Consider the following 16,981-nt stretch of genomic DNA (forward strand, 5'->3'; position numbering starts at 1 on the left):
TTTGTGGGAACCACAACGCGAAAACTACCCTGCAACATAAACTATAAAGATAAACAAAAACTTAGATTTACAGTATATGGTTAATTACAAAGGCAGTTTTGGTACAATGTTGTGACCTGAAGTGCTTCTGTTGACTTAAAAGTGTACTCGTCTTCACTCGGATGGCAAGAAATATCACCACGAACTTGGGATGGGCGACACTGCCAAAAGACAGCGTAACAATAGCAATAGAATAACAATATTATTCCTTTTTTATTACATTCAATTGTTCAAGCAAAATAAAGTTGATAGTGCAAAATAACTAAGCAAAAGCACAAAATTGGGTCTCAGTCAAATCCTTTGGCTTTTTGTCCTCAAAAGCCCTCCTAATGTGAACAACAGCACAATAAAGCGCAGATATTTGTGAAAATAAACAGAAAAGATAGCTAGAAATATTGATCTCGGCACACTAGCATCAGTTGCGCTTCCTGATACTTTACTGCCCTTGGTACTGATACCATCAACATTCAAATTGATCCGCCTACCACAAACAAGTTGGAGTATTTTAGACTAATGCAAATAATAAATCAGCTCACATTCTATCTTGTCAATGCTAGAAAATGCATCTAAAAATGGGAGGTATACTGTTAAAGGCAGAAAACACTTTCCCCAAACAAAAACAAGGCTTTATTTTCCTCAAACAAGGGTACCGCTCTGCTCAAGAAAGCATGGCATGATCACATGAACGCCCAAAGTGGACTTGCTGATAGCAACGGTGGTGAAATGTCATACTGACAATCAATGCACCATCATCCTCACCATAATGAGCTGGTTGATGGAGTGTCAACATTGACTTTTTCCCTCTTGTACGGACCAAACTGTTGTAAAGTAGAGGGCAGCCCGGCTATCAAAGTGTTGTAAACGCACCAAACATCTGCTTGAGTGCAGGAGTGGGATCACTTTGCATCACCTAATTAGCCGTGCACAACAGTGAAGGTCGTGCAGTCACCCTCATTTCATTTGATTGCCATTTGACGGCTGATGGATTCTCCAAAAATGGTCAAAGCGGATGGAAACGGAAGCGTGGGGCGGCCTTGCGACTGTGCGGTATGTGCGTGTTCTTTGTGTGGGACTGGGATGGGCTAAGCAGCAGTCCGTAGGAGGTGCAGACATCCTCAGCATCCTGGAGCAGAAAGGTGCATGGGTATATAGTGGGGAGAGCAGACGGAGCAGTCAAAGTCTCCAGAAGAGAGGAACTCTACACACGGACAAGATCTCATTCAGAGCATCGGCAGCAGGTTTTTTAAAAAATCCCCCCAAAAAAACAGTTTAGTGATCCAGGATGCGAGCTCTGTTGGTCTTGCCTCTGCTGCTGTGTGCCGCCGTATGCTGCGTGGACAGAGCGAGAGCAGAAGTGAAGGCGGTGAAATTGTGTGGCCGAGAGTTGATGAGGGCTGTGGTGTACACCTGTGGAGGATCCCGCTGGAGGAGGTTCCTCACTGAGCCAGACATGGATGGTGAGACAACTCCAGATCTTATATTTCAGTACGTTATTTGCTCCGAACCAACAAGGCTCAGTGAAGTAGAAATGATGACTTGTATTCATTTGTCCGTCGTACCTTCATTCTTTATGACCACTTTATCTGTTTGATCGGAATACTACGCACTCCGCCACAGGTCTACTGGAGTCTGAATGTAAGACAGTACATCCACGCTTTTCACGGGAGTGACTTTCCGACACACCGAGAGTAATTATTACGCCCACCTGTTAGCTTGAAGTTGACGTCCTGCTCCGATTTTGGATCAACATTTGCAATAAAAGCGTCTGTTGTAATTATTAGATCAGATTCAGCTCCAGAATCCTCCCCTACTCTCTTCAATTGCCATTGCTCACTCGTACTAAACGTTCTCACGCACTTTTATTAAACGCATTTAAATCAGTGATTCTCAACTCGTGGGTTGAGACCCATAAGTGGGTCGCGGGTCTTGGCCTGGGTACCAAAAACTAAAGGTAAGGACCCGGTGTCCATAAATGCGCCTCATGTTCTTGCATGTGCCATTGGCTTGCCACGAGGTGCGCCCCCAGTCCCTTTAAATAGAAGATGAAAAATGTCTGCAATTTGGGTTGCCGCTTGTCATTGAGGGGTGATGGTGGGTCCCGCAGCCAAACCAGTTGACAACCACTGATTTTAAGAATAAAATGTGAAGGTACTCAACACTGCTGGATGATAATGCAGGATGATTGATGAACAGGTGGAACCGACCGGAGTCACGGTGTAGCCAATCACAGCACACAACTATTGCGCATTCGAGGACCCACAAACAAAGCGTGAAATGTCAACGCTTGACAAAAAAAAAACATGATCCGTGAAAGCATAAAGACATAAAGATGTAAAAATAGCGGGTTTTCGAATCGTGCTACACGTTTACATTTGAAGCGTATTATCATGTATTTATAAATTATTACTGACTTATGGTGAATGAGATGTATTTAAGGCGGGAAAAAACAGCCTACTTTAACATATACTGTATATATTTTTTTTTACAAAAATCAGCAAATCGGGAATGTGCAAGAATCCACTGTATACAATTAGTGGACATTGATTGGACACATAATTGAGCTGAATCGATAATTCTGCATTTTACAAATGGAATACGGCTCGGTTTTGACTTACACCTTCACTTGATATACAGCACACGAGACACCCTCTCTAAGACTGACACAGGTGACTGTAAAAATGAAGATAACAGTGGTTCCAGTCTCCATTTAAATGTTTATTTCCTGTATAATATACTACTAACCCAGAATGTTCCACTGGTGTGTGGGCAGACAGGGACATGCTGTCTGCATCATTAAGCCGAGGGGCCCGCATATTAAGATTAAAAGCTTGCATGAAGGCTGTGCAGCACAGCAAACGAGCTCAGGCTATCAGCTGGACTGATCACAAAGAGGAAAGCTGCACTGCACTCGACAAACAGCATGGCGGAAATCCACTTTGCCATTAGAGTTTCCTTTTTAATGGGGACAGCAAACTCAATTAAACAAGATGGATCGACTCCATCGCTTGTATGGAAACACTAGGGATGCTCCGATTAGGGTTTTATGCTGCCGATTCCGGTACGGATCATCCTTGAGTGAGATGGGTTGATACCAATCAACTGGATTAACTGTAGATTTTGGCCAGGGGCAACGTTAGACAATTCCAAGGGCCCCTGGCGAATAGGTAACTATTAAAAAGTAAACTTTTGGGTGGATTGTGGGTTTTTTTTTTGCCTTTATTTGTGTGAAATGGTTTTTGTACTATTTGACACAAAGCCAAATTGAATTTGATGCATGTTTTGGAGCAATACAAATACATGGGAAATCAATTGTTCAAAAATTTATTTTTTAGTTCAAGATAACAAAATTAACAGAATAAAATAATACAAATAAATATCTTTATTAAATAGAAATCTGTGCTGCTGAATAAAACAGAATAAATTCAGTGTCCAGGTTGCAGGGGTCTCCGACTTCAATCGCTATTAATCACTTTGTTTACTAAGCAGATCTCCATTCAAACAGTGTGGCCATAGTCTTTACGCTATTTTGTGGTCATTTGTCATTTTATATTTGTTTTTTATCACGTCTGAATTGAACAGTTATAATAAACACCCACTGACAGTTGAAGCAAATATTTATTTTTACCCTTTGGTGAGCTTCTCAAAATCAACGTGATATCCACTTGTAGCTTTCACGTGGGACAAACACGAGCTCCGGGTGGGTCTCGTGTGTGCAGCGTTCATCAAGTCAGAATGTGTGGCAGATTGGCGCCCTCTGCTGGCGGGACACTCGCGCTATCATGCTGCTCAGACTTCGTCAAATGTCCACCATGTGACCAAACCAAACAGAATAGGGGGGCTCACTTTACCGCAGTGCCTCAGCCCAGCCCTCATGTTAATGATAGTTAAAAAAGTAAATTACGCTGAATACGAGTGTTGGCAACCCTAAGTGACGCAGCACACATGTAATGTTTGCCGCCTCACACCAGTCGGGTGATGTGGTCGGCTTTGAACGGCATATGACAATCACGTATTTTTTTTTTTTACGGACAATATTGATCGATAGCCGATCGATCGGAGCACCCCTTGTAAACGCAACACACATCGTTTGTCCTCCACTGTGTGTTGTTGATTCAGGTCTGTCCAGAGGAGATGAGAACAGTGTGGAAAGTTTGCCAAGCGTCAGAAGTTACCCCGGCTCAGACCTGATCAGACGGGACATAAACAACATCCTGTCCACAGTCTGCTGCCAGGTGGGCTGCAGGAAGAGCGACCTCACCTTCCTCTGCTGAGCGCCACCACACCTGGCGTCTTCGTCACCCCTTCCTCAGGTGACCCCAAACGGATTAGTCTTGCCTTTTACCAGGAAGCAAATGTCAATCAAAGAGCTTAAAGACGACATGATCACTATATCAACAGTAGAATGTGTTTTTCAATATTTTATTTTTACAATATATATTTCTTACGTGTTAGGGGAGTTTATTTGAACTTAAATGTAGATGTGAATCACTACAATATTGTCTGATATGATTTGTAGAAGATTTGTTCAACTGTACCCATTTTTTTTTTTTAAGTAAATCAAATTAATAACAGAACTCAGGGAAGGTAGCTAAGAGTGTGAAATGCAATATTATCAGATTGAAAGGATGCAAAATGTGTATTCTTGGATTTAAAAACATTCAATGACACGCAGGTTTGTAAAATGTCTGTTTGTTTTTATTTATATGTTGGAACTTTTGTTTAATTAGGACTATTTTTTGTGAAATAAATGTTGTTGCACATGCAGTACTCACATTCGTACTTTTTGCCCGAGTTGTTTTGCACAAGGCTAAAACTGAACAAGGGCCGACTTTCACAAAACGAATCGATGAAACGGCGTAACATCCCAAAGCGTGTTGAATCACGTCAGTTTACCAGTGCAAGTTCCCCGCAGCGATAGAGAATACATTAACGACTTTATTCATGTAAATTTATGAGAAAAAAGTTATAAATGTTTGAGACAAAAGTTGTAAAATACGAGAGTTGTAAAATTCTTGTAAATTTACGACTTTATTGTCAAAATCGCAGATTAGTATTTTAGTATTTTTTCAATGTGGCCCTAATACTCCGTCGTTCATTTACAACTCACGGCACATTGTAAAATTAAATGCGCCCCCCCAAGCAAGCAAGTCACATTGTAAAGAGAAAAAGTTCAATTGTTGCTACTGAGACTAACAAAACGTTGTCCTTTTTAAAAAGTTTTTTTTTTTTTTTTAGCATTTTTTTTGTTATTTTTTTTATTTGTTATTTTTACAAAATAAAAAAATATCTAGTGGTTAGCACGTTGGCCGATACAGGAACAGCCTGGAGATCGGGAAGACCTGGGTCCGATTCTCCCCTGGGCATTTCTGTGTGGAGTTTGCATGTTCTCCCCGTGTGCGCGTGGGTTTTCTCCGGGTACTCCGGCTTCCTGACATTCCCAAAAACATGCAGGTGAGGTTAACTGGCGACTCTAAATTGTCCATAGGTATGAATGTGAGTGTGAATGGTTGTTTGTCTATATGTGCCCTGCGATTGGCTGGCGACCAGTCCAGGGTGTCGCCCGAAGTCAGCTGGGATAGGCTCCAGCATGCCCCCGCGACCCTAATGAGGAAGAAGCGGTATAGAAAATGGATGGATGGAAATATATTTAAACAAATACAATTTTTGGGGGGGTATTACTTTTTGATAGTTTGAAGGATGCCTCATAAGAGGGACAACAAATTCGAGAACTGATCTTTGAACTTAGCTTTTTTGAGGATTAACGGCCAGGTCATCCAGCCACCTACCTATCATTATCGGGAAAAAGAATACCATAACGTTTGAAGGTTGAAAAAAATATTTATGGAAAAACGCTAACTAAGCGTTTTGAGTGCCTTGGCGGTGGAAAAGCGCTCTACAAGTGAAAGAACATTTACCGTTACCATTCTTGTGTCATACTATTCTAAGCGTACAATGTCTTTACATACACTACCAGTCAAAAGGTCAGACGCACCTTTTCATTCAACAGCATGGCTAAGTATCTCCAAGCTTGTATAGGACGACACATGAATTAATGGGAGATGCATACAATCAAGACAAACATGGGTATTTATATGTAGTTTTAGTCAATTTTATTGGATTTGGAAGGAAGCAAACTAAGTTTTGTCAATCCATTTTAGCATTGATCTTGCACGTGTTTGATGTTCAAGCCGTCTTACTCACAGCGCAGAGAAAAACAGACTGTTGCTCTGGTCAACATCAATACAGGTGAGTGAGTACATAGCACAGCACATCAAGTAAAGGTTAAGGAAAGGCCCCCCCTGCTTTTTCTGCATGCTCTACAAGCAAACATGAATTACTGCAGGACACATTCACCACAGAAATGAGCCTCTGGAAAAGTTTGTCCCGTTTTGATATTAAAAGACGGGAGGCCAGAGGTGAGTGGTAACCTGTGTTCCGATGTTAATTTAGTAATTAAGTAATGCTGTCGTGACTGTTGCATTCATTCGTTTTCATATTTGCAAAACAGGTTCCAACTTCCTGTCAGCTCTGGCAAAGACAGGAAGTGTTAACAGACTGACCACATGAACCAATTAACTGGACTCGGCACTGCACTACAGAACAGCCCAGGGTTGGATTTGCATCTGTGATGGGGAACACTAAAAGGAAGGGATAATGGCTTTCTTGCTCTAAACCCAGTTTAAGATGGTTCTACAGCAGACCTTACAAGACTATGTTTGGATTTATTGAACACAATATTGACAAGACAGTACCAGGGGTGCTCGGGTGACATCCAAATGTCCCGTCTGCATGAAGTCTCAAAGAGTATCCGGGAAAATATACATCAGCACGTTGTTTTTCCCCACAATTAACAATAAAATATGGTTTTTTTTTTCATCAGTTTGAAAAATATTCAGCTTATTCTCATTCACTGGGGTATAGACACAAACTCACACACACAAACACACACACACACAAAAGCCTTTTGGTCAACTTAGCCTCGCTCCACAACCTCATCGTGTCATCTCACAGAGACCATTACAATGATGTAAAATAAAGCTATGGATTCAAGCACTGGTTGGAGGACCAGGGTGATGCCTGGAATGGAATTTGGGGAGTCATATTTGGACAAGGAAGCAAGGTGAAAGTGGAGAGAGGCTCGAATCGTCACATGGGTCAAGTTCATGAACTTTATTTTGAAACTTTCAGAGGAAAGACACCCTTACGCTATTGATAGAAGTCAGTAGAGTAGATCACCACTACCGGTGGCTGTTACATTCCAAGCCCTCCCACGGAATTACGCAAATAATGGACGCACCCATAAAAAGCCCCCCAATACCTTTTTGATACTCTAAGCTGGGGTGGCCAAAGTGCAGCCCAAGGGCCATTTGTAGCCCACAACTGTTTTTTAATTGGCCTCCGGCACATTCTAAAAAGATAATAAAATATATAAATAACATAGAATTATATATAATATACAATTTACATAAAATATAATTTAATAATAAAGACACTAATGGAAAAAAATGGAAAAATCTGCAGTAATTTTACAAGAATGAAAGTATATTAAGTGAATATTTGATTGTACTATTATTTATTTTCATATTAAGTGAAAAAAATTGTCAAAAAAAGTTAAATGTTAGAAGGAAAAATAATGGCATTTTACTAGCATTAAGTTGAAATATTACAGAAAAATGTTATTTTTTTTTAAAGCCGTACAAACAAAACAAAATAAAGTGTAACTTTTGGAAAATTAGGTTGGGGAAAAGTTAGAATATAATAGGAAGAAAGTCAAAATATTATAAGAAAATTTATGAGGAAAGTTTAAGTATTTGGACATTTTTTTTTTTTTAACAAAAACAGTATAAAAAAAAAGAAAAAAAAGAGCAAAGACAATTTTCACTTGTATCACGAAGCTGAGATGCCGTTTTTCTTTAAATAACTTCTTGGCATTGTCTACATGTATTGGTTTACCAAATATCAAAACGGCCCTTGTATTCTTTCATTTTTCAGTATGCGAGCCTCGATGGGAAAAGTTTGGACACCTCCACAAAGGCCACATACAGAAAAATCAAAGGATGTTCGGGGCCACTTTGATATTTTTATATATTTCCAGCATACATATTATAAAAAACCCTCCCATTATCTCTTTTTGCTCTATTTCTCCCCCTTTTTTTGCTGTTTTTTTTTTTTTAAGTGTTTAACTTATTTCTACGGCCTGCCCCGGGCCAATAATAAACAAGTCAAGGGCCGCAAATGGCCCCCCCCACGCTCTAAACCCTACAATATGCTTCTCACTGGTATTAAACACATCACATCTCGTCAAAGCATCTTCCAGTTAGAAAATGTTGAGTGAACTGACGTGTGAGGCAGCGCCCTCTGCAGGTTGCATAACTGCAGCACTTCCCCCCCCCCTGCAGAGAGCGCCACCAAACCACTTTTTATTGACGTCCCCATAAAAAAAGTAATTACTTACAATTTAAAGCGGAGAAACGTAGGGGTGCGAATGCCACACCGCGAAGCGGCGGGGATCTACTGTGCCGTCATAACATCTTATATGAATGGATTAGTGATTGATTGACAGGTAGCACAGCCAAAAAAAAAATGGCACGGATGCACTCAGCTAACTTCCGGCATGAAAGTACATTTGTATTTCAGTGTGGAACTTGCCCAATTGTTAACCGAAGTCTACAATAACACTGCTTTCACAAAGCAAAACACAGCATCCAGGATGATATTTATCTTTTTAAGTTACCCGACCCCACCCGTATATATATTTATATATAGCTCAAAACTTCTGTTGCACTTGAATTAAAAAATTATATCTGAAAAAAATTCAAAAATTAGACGTTGTACTGTACACGTTACTCGACTACACAGATAACCAAAATAAAAAAAAAAAGGAAATATTTACCGTCTACCTTTTAGGGTTCAGAGTTGTGTGATGCCATTTAAATTCTATTCATATACAGAATCACATTTTATACAACAAATCATGTCCTTAATAAAAAAAAATATTTTGTATGCTGTCATGTTATCTGGAGTTAACGCTGCTGTCCTGGACGACAACAGAAAGGCTATCCGACAATACAAGGAGAACACCAAACGCCCTTTAAGATATATATATATATATATATTATTGATTTAAAATGACACTTTGTACACTTAGTTCATCTTAATGGACAACCCATTGGTCTTATTTCACTACCAGTAGACGTGTTCATCATTGCAGCTGCCTACCGCCTGAGAATATCACCACGATTGCAAAGTAATACTTGTACAACAGCAGTTACAACGCCTGCTCAGTGCTTTCATATTAGAAAAAGAATACATCGGTGTGATCCAAAGGTGGTAAGACCCTGTCGAACCAGTGGATGAGTCAGGAAAGCATATTGAGTTTTTTGTAGTTTGTGTGTTTAACACAAGCACTGACTGGACAGCTGATGCAAACATCAGTGGAAGACAGCAGCTCCCCACCTAGTCCAGTATTTTAGCACTGACAACTTTGTTATGTGCTAATATATGACTCCGACTGAGTTCGGACTCCAAATAACACCCAGGAAAATCATTTTTACTGCCTACTTTTTGAAGTTCAAGTTTGTACACAGCAAACAGCACTACATTTGAAGTAGAACATGGCTGGACCTGGCTGGTCAGGCAGCTGCAGTGAAGTATTACCACCCTTTGACCAGAGGCACAGACTTTTAAAAAAAAGAGAGAGGAAAGAGTTCAGGAGTGAGAACGGCAGCAATTGAGATGTTATGAAACGGATACAAATACCATTATTACGTGACTTCAAACTGTTCCACAATGCAAAATGAAGGTTTTACAATACTGCTGGGTAGGTACGAGGTGGTCCTGCGCTCAGTCGAAGGCGAAGGGAGAATGTTGGTCTGTCCTCTCTGTCATCCTCCGTCCACTGGACTTGTTTGTTCATCAGTGCGCTTCTTAGGTTAGTTGTCTGCCAGGTACTTTCCTTGAAGATCATCAGCAAAATAAAACTTTGGTTAAACTTTACTCTCTACTTTCTTTATATTTATATAATTATTTTTTATATTTTCTATGCATGGCCAAAAAGGAATTCACTATAAACTAGTGTACAGTCGTCCCTCTCCACTTTGCGGTTTGAATTTTGTGGCTTCTCTCTCTCGCGGTTTTTCACAATGAACGAATGAATAAATTATCACTCTTTTGTGGTTGACTACGGCCTATTATTAGTAAGCAATATGTACATTTTACGTATTCATGGCCTAAATCAAGTTTTTTTAAGCATGAAAATGGCTAAATGAAAGACAATACAAATACAGGGCATTCGGAAGACGCATTAAAAGATGTAATATGTAGAACAGTTTTCTACATCGTGTCTGTCATCTTATTTACTGCTGCTACCACTAGACGGTATCGTTGACTGTTGTATCGGTCTGCAGACATGTGCAGCTGCAGTAAAGAATGGCCCCATCCCTCAACCTTGTCTCAGTATGTATTTATGTGCCTGAATAAGCATATTAGAAATCCACAGTAGTGCTACAATAGCTGGTCACTCGGTATCAGTAATGCACTAATATAGCCACCGCAAGACACTGTCCAGAAAAAAACAAGGAACTCTCCCAATGCTAACATCTTATTTATGTTACGTCTACTGTATTGGGTAATACGAGTGTGAAGGTGACTGACTCTAGGGGTGTTATTTTATGTCTAGAGTGGTGTAATAATGTTAACAACCGTATTTAGAAGGTTGTAAGCAGGTTTTCTTTGCCATAAGTTATAAATAAGGAATACTAATTCACTTATCGCGGTCAGGTATGCAACCAACTACCCGTGATGAATGAGGGATTACTGTATCGCATAAAGTTCTCATGATTTCAATGTCATTTAAAACATGGTTAACAGTCACATTTGCAATAACGTTTGGAAGTAGAACCTGATTGCGTTATGGAACTTTTGTGTGTTATTAGTACTGTATTAGTATTAGCTAGTACTGTACAAAAGTCTTAGGTAACCACTCATTTTATTGTTTGGATAGACATCACTGTGGCATTAAAGGTACGGGCCACCACGCAGAATCAAGACGGCATCCGAAGGGCACAGGATAATTCGGTCTTTAGGCTGAGCTTGTGACTTGCGGTTCTCTACCGAAACGCTAGCGGGAAGTGTTTTCCTGAGAGTGAGCAACCACAACCCTTGTTGACTAAGGATGTCGCGAGATTAAAACGCGATGATATTTCTTGTTTAGAGAAAAGCGGGACGAGGGCAGCCAGAATCAGACCAACTACCGACTGTGAATGATAACACACATAATATGGAAGCGGCAGTGTGCAAGGCAGGATTTTAATGGCACAGCACACTATAAACCTTGCAATCCAACATGCATTTTGAAGCATTTCAAAATGTACCTGCATTGTTTTGTGACTCAGTTAAATAAAAAAGTCAGGTTGTGTAGCCCTTAAAAGTTGCTATACTGTAAGTAATGTTAAAATATCTTTTTGTCTCGTTCTCGTGAACCCAATATCGCTCATCGTCTCGTCTCATGAGTCGAGTGTATCGTGACAACCCTACTGTTGACTAGCTATCTTGCTTCCTATGTTGTAGTGAGGAACAATGGTGATTGAAGCAACATCCTGATCGTTGATATCGGTGCATAATAATGCACCACTTCTCACTGTTGGTAAACTTTGAAATAGTGCTTACGTAATTAGATTACCCATTACTGGAAAGCATAACGGCATTGGTAATGTCGTCACTCCCAACACTGGGTTCTAATAGTGCATTGTTCAGCTTTTAACCACCACCATTTTAAGTTTTCAGTTATAATGTCTGCTTTTTTTTTTATTTACTTGAGGCAAGTAAATAATTAGCTTTTTGAGAACAGAGTAACATCTTTTCCACGACTACAGGATATTTCCTCACACATTCTTTTTCAATGAAAAGCCCGTCGCTGCAGTAGTTTGGGTTACATAACTTGTCAGATGAAACATATCAGTCACTGCAGCTATCCAGTGGAATGCAAATCATGATTTGCTTTGTTTTATCCACATGCTGGCTTCGTGGGCCTGTCAGTATATTTCAATGAAACTGGATAAATAGCGAGTCCATGTGATGATTTCATACTCACCAGCAGCAAACCTTTTCTTGATAAGTGAGAAGCGATACCCAGGCCCAGCCAGTTCAATATCACAGCCTGACAGGGTACTGCCTTCACTAGTGAACTGCACAGCCAATGGAGCTGGTTTACTTGGGCCTTCTGTTAGCTGGAAGCGGGCTAACAAAGATCCTACACCTAAAAAAAATTGCAGGTCACATTGATGCCAAATGATGAGAATGGGGAGACATGACATCTATTTTTCCTGATGGACAGCAAGTATAATGCACAAATGACTGCGGATGAGTCACTGAATCAAAAATACCCTGATTATTTTTTTGATATCATTACAATTGTGTCATAAGGCACACATCCAGGATGTCACAATGAAAGTATCCACATAATCTAGTAGGATGAATGATGTTAGTTTGTTCGAAGATGAGCAAATACAACACACAACAATGATTAGCAAATGCTACTGAATATTTGCCTTTAACCAAGAAAACCTAGAACAAAGAGCTAGGTTGTGTGTATCATCAACAGATAAGAGTTCTGTATTTGCACGAGAAGTAGAACCTGCCCATCAGGTGGCAGAGATGAATAGGACAACTGCACAAAGGCTTCGTGTTCTCTTTTGAGATGCAATACTAGTCACTTTTTCTGTCATCACTTGCTCGGCTCTTGACATGTACGTAATTATCCTGGTCCAAATATACGCACTGTACATGGCGTGTTCTTTCTATTTATTCCCCTGGTGGCCATTCACAAATCACTCACTCAATGTTCTGATGCCATCATTGCGAAAGGTGAATATCACAGAATATCAACGTACAAACCTCCATTATCTGATTTCTGTGAGATATCTGGTATCTTCCAGAGGATTCTTTGCTGCTCTGCATTCCTGTTGGGAAAACATGGCATCAGCTCAGTAAGGCCAAAAACAATCATATGTCATATTTTCAAGGTCTATCAGTCTTTTTATTGGTTGGTGCTGTACTGTATTCAAAGCAATAACAAATAAAGCACAATGACATCTTTACCATGCAGCAGGAGGTAACACAGCTTGTAGTTTGGAAACGCCTCCATCAACTGGGACAAGAAATTGGACATTATTAAGTGCCATTGGCGTTGACATGGCCTCGCCGTTATATTTGTAGTCTATCCTCAGGTCAGTGCTGGTCGGCTCACACCTCCAGCTCACTGCAAGATTTAGAGGAGTGGACACGGGGCCCTGCACTGATACCTGGCAAAGGTAAACAGAAATACAATGTCAATTCTGGGATATTTTATACAGTTAAAAGGTGTTATCCCTCCTCGGCTTCACCCAAAACATATAAGAACACCGCCAGCTAGCATATGTTACCAATATTGTATTGGTTTCAGCGAACAGATTGTACAAAAAATGTCTATATTCTCCACAATTACAAGTTGAACTGCATGAGATTTGGCGTTAGGCCCAGAAAAGGGGAGTGGCTTTAATGTCACTCCCTCACAGCCAGTGCACAGGCACATGCCAGTAGTGTGCACGTACATACACAAACATACAGTACATGCAGTCTCACAGAAGCTATCTGCAATTAGCAGTCATGGCTGAGAAAGAAGAGTTGGGATATACAAGCTCGAACGCACTGCAGCACCTTTAATACATTTTTCTGCCTCTTCGTTCGTCAGTTCACCTGATATTTCAGCATGTCGACATTATAGTATGTTGCTTGTGGCTTCTGTTCAGACACCTTCTTTAGATGAGCTATCAGGTTTGGCATGTTCACCCAAAAGTCCTTGGCATCAGCCTTGGCTTGTGTACTGGTGTCACTGGTGAGGAGACACACACGCACACACACACAAAAACACACTAACCATTCATGTAAATGACTTCGCCACTCCACCTTAGGGCAGAGTTGTAGAGCTAGACCCAACCAAATATTAGCAGTGGGAAGAAGTACATGCAGAAGGGAAGTATATTAAAAAAAAACAAAAAAAACAAGATAAATAAATATATGTCATAGAATTTATTTTTTTTTTACACCACATTGTTTCATCTGTTTCTTAATTCATTTTAATGCCTGGTACAACAAAGGATACATTTGTTTGAACTAAATATAATGACGACAACAAAAATAGCTCCTAAATTTAATTTAAGAGCAGATATCTAGCCATTTCCATGGATTTCTTGCTAATAACCAAAATCACATAAGCTCTTGAAGAGCCGTTCCAGTGACAGGTTGCTATCACTGTCCCGCTTCCCTGAAAGACTGAGCAGATCATTCCACCCCCACGCCGTGCGGCTTTTTCAACACAACAGAGAGGGAAATGATAAGACACAAAGAAAGACGGACTTATTATTTGCAGTACGAATCCAACATTTTTCTCATCTCTCCTATTTTTGCTTCGATTATGCCCGTCATGGGTGTATTTTTAAGTTTATTACGCCATTTTCAGTACCTTGAATGGCCCCGTGTTCCCATCTTTGCAAAGCGGCCGGAAATGTGAATTTCTCTTGCTGAATAAAGTATCTGTCTATCTATGTATAGCTGTACAAGGCATTAAAATGAACACAAAACTGAAGAAACAACGGTGGAGGAAGGAAATAAAATCATGTACAGTAAAGATGGTCCTCCGGTTACGAACGAGTTCCGTTCCTGGACTGTGATGTAAATAAATTTTAGTCTAAGTTGGAACTCCTGAGTTTTATCCATGTGGTTTTCTTTCTACCTTCGGCCTTTCTTAAAATATTCTCCCAGGCTAGTCTGAAAAGATAACCTCTTCTCCTTCCAGATCTCCTTGTAACGGCGCAAAGAATCTGTTACCCCTCTAACATTGACTAGTATTCATCCTTAATGTTTGGGACGGCAGTCGGGGGGTTGGGACCAACACAGCGACCAGTATTGGTGGGCGTTTCTCCTCTCTCAACCTTTTATGATATTTTCACATCCATGGTGATGGCTTTCCTTTTCTTTGGTGCACTGCCACATAATCAAGTGCACCTGCGTGTCTGTTTTCCTTGTCTTTCGACTCGGGGCAGGCAGGAAGAGAGTTTACTCTGTGCATTGATTTCAGCACCCGAATGAAAATGGTGTGCGTTCACGGAGTGTAGTTAATACATCGCAAAAAGAAATGCAGGTTTTTCAATTGTATTAAAGGGCAGCATTATCAGGAAATGCTGCAAACATTTTATAGACCGTACGGATTGCCTGTTAGAAAATACGCCATAAACGGCAATTCCACAACTTTACAGAGTGAAAGAAGACATAAAGGAAATATTGCATTATTATGATATATTATTATAGAATATCATTACATTAGTGGTTTATTTGGTCTAAAAAGATGCTGACAATACTATCCCTTTAGCGTCAATTTGTGGACAATAAACTTGTATTGTTTTGTGACTCAGCTAAATAAAGTTTGTTTGTCCAGTCATATTTTTTCATTGCACTTTTCTTAAAATTCATGTTAAAATCTCGTCCCATCTCGTTCTCATGGACCCATTCTCGTGCATCGTCTCCTCACATGAGTTGGGTGTCTCGTGACACCGCCAACTTCTCAGTGTGGTATTCTTCCACCCAGCACGAGGCACACACTGCATTCTTGTACTGCGCGCGGTGTATATTCATCCGCCAGTACATGCTGTAACTCGTTCTCAAGCGAGTCTCATGTTTCTGGAACAAAATTACCTTTATAATTACTTTAGGTGACCGCGTACGTTACCACGAAACAAGGAATGCTGTAAACTGAGGACCACCTGTATATGAAATACTTTACATTGATGTACGTTATGATTTGGAAAAATATGTAGATGACAAAAAAGGGACTATTATTTATAAATGCCACAAGTACAGTAGTTATATTAAGCATACCAGAAGACGTCTTCATTGTATAAAACAAAATGTGTCATGCTTTTAATTCCACATGCACACAAACACATCACAAAACAAATGAATGAGGTACTGTATATCGGTTTAGTAAGAGTTTAACATGTAAGGCGACTTTACAGTCAGACTGAAAAAAAAAAAAAAAAAAAACACCAAACACCTCATCAATGAGACTCTGCATTCAAGAACTTTATGGTTGATTATATTACGAAGTGCAAAACTGTTTCATTACCAGCAGAGCAGCTGGGGGTTAGGCAGCACATGCTCCAGTCGACTGTAGTTGGTTATGCTGAAGGTTAGCACAGCGGGGGACGGGTTATTGGCAAAGTGCCGTGTGATTCCCGCTGGAAACGACAAAACCATCTCACCTATGATCTTCACAACACATCTGAAGGGAAAAAAGATGTTCATAAAAAAGCGGATCAGAAAGAGAGAGACTATACAGATAGTATACAGACAATACAGATATTAGATTATGTGAGTTCGAAGCAAGAATAAGTCAGCAACAATATATTTTTCAGTCATGCTTTTATAGCTGTGTCCATGTACTTCTCACACACAAAAACCTTTGAATTAGTAGCAATGACTGCTAAGGAACACAAAGCATTTGATTGACCTACTTGCTGGGGTCGGCCCCTTTAAAGAAGGCATTGACCGTCTCGGTGAATGCAGCAGCCACAGGGAGTGTGTCCTGAGCCCCCATGGTGAGAGGACTTGGCCCTCTGGAGCAGCCTGATGTAACACACACACACACACGCACACACATACATTAACATACCAACATATACTGTATGTACTTCTGTTTGGTTTTCCCAAACTTTAAATCCAGTCATATACTATGTTAGCCTTTGCTGCAAAGTAAAACTATTTTTAAAAAAAGTCAGGTTTCTTCAAGTGAGGACCAAGTAATTTTGAAATGTAGGTCAGGTGCATGCTGTGTGCATTTCTCTCTGCTCTTTGACTGTGAATCTGTGAAGTTAAATATTATCGTTCTATCATTTTCTCCAACAGTGTA

At 40.2% G+C, this 16,981-nt stretch overlaps 2 protein-coding genes across 13 annotated transcripts in view; one reads left to right on the forward strand and one right to left on the reverse strand.

Moving 5' to 3' along the window:
- The first annotated feature begins 1,057 nt into the window (after positions 1-1,057).
- Positions 1,058-4,647, forward strand: insl5a (insulin-like 5a). Its single transcript, XM_054788973.1, has 2 exons — positions 1,058-1,496; positions 4,156-4,647. The coding sequence occupies exons 1-2, from the start codon at positions 1,322-1,324 to the stop codon at positions 4,308-4,310; spliced, it is 330 nt and encodes a 109-aa protein (XP_054644948.1). The 5' UTR covers positions 1,058-1,321; the 3' UTR covers positions 4,311-4,647.
- A 572-nt stretch (positions 4,648-5,219) lies between these two features.
- sgip1a (SH3GL interacting endocytic adaptor 1a) overlaps positions 5,220-16,981 on the reverse strand; it is a 50,015-nt gene continuing 38,253 nt past the window's right edge. For all 12 annotated transcript variants that reach the window (XM_054788966.1, XM_054788961.1, XM_054788965.1 and 9 more), the window contains 7 exons: positions 16,587-16,698; positions 16,199-16,354; positions 13,774-13,909; positions 13,138-13,340; positions 12,934-12,998; positions 12,131-12,295; positions 5,220-9,994 (listed from right to left, as the gene is read on the reverse strand). In XM_054788966.1, the coding sequence (XP_054644941.1) occupies positions 9,972-9,994; positions 12,131-12,295; positions 12,934-12,998; positions 13,138-13,340; positions 13,774-13,909; positions 16,199-16,354; positions 16,587-16,698 (860 nt within the window). In that variant the 3' untranslated portion in view covers positions 5,220-9,971. The remainder of the gene's footprint in view (positions 9,995-12,130; positions 12,296-12,933; positions 12,999-13,137; positions 13,341-13,773; positions 13,910-16,198; positions 16,355-16,586; positions 16,699-16,981) is intronic.

Source organism: Dunckerocampus dactyliophorus, chromosome 10 (assembly GCF_027744805.1).
Source record: "Dunckerocampus dactyliophorus isolate RoL2022-P2 chromosome 10, RoL_Ddac_1.1, whole genome shotgun sequence".
In the NCBI taxonomy this organism is placed as follows: Eukaryota; Metazoa; Chordata; class Actinopteri; order Syngnathiformes; family Syngnathidae; genus Dunckerocampus; species Dunckerocampus dactyliophorus.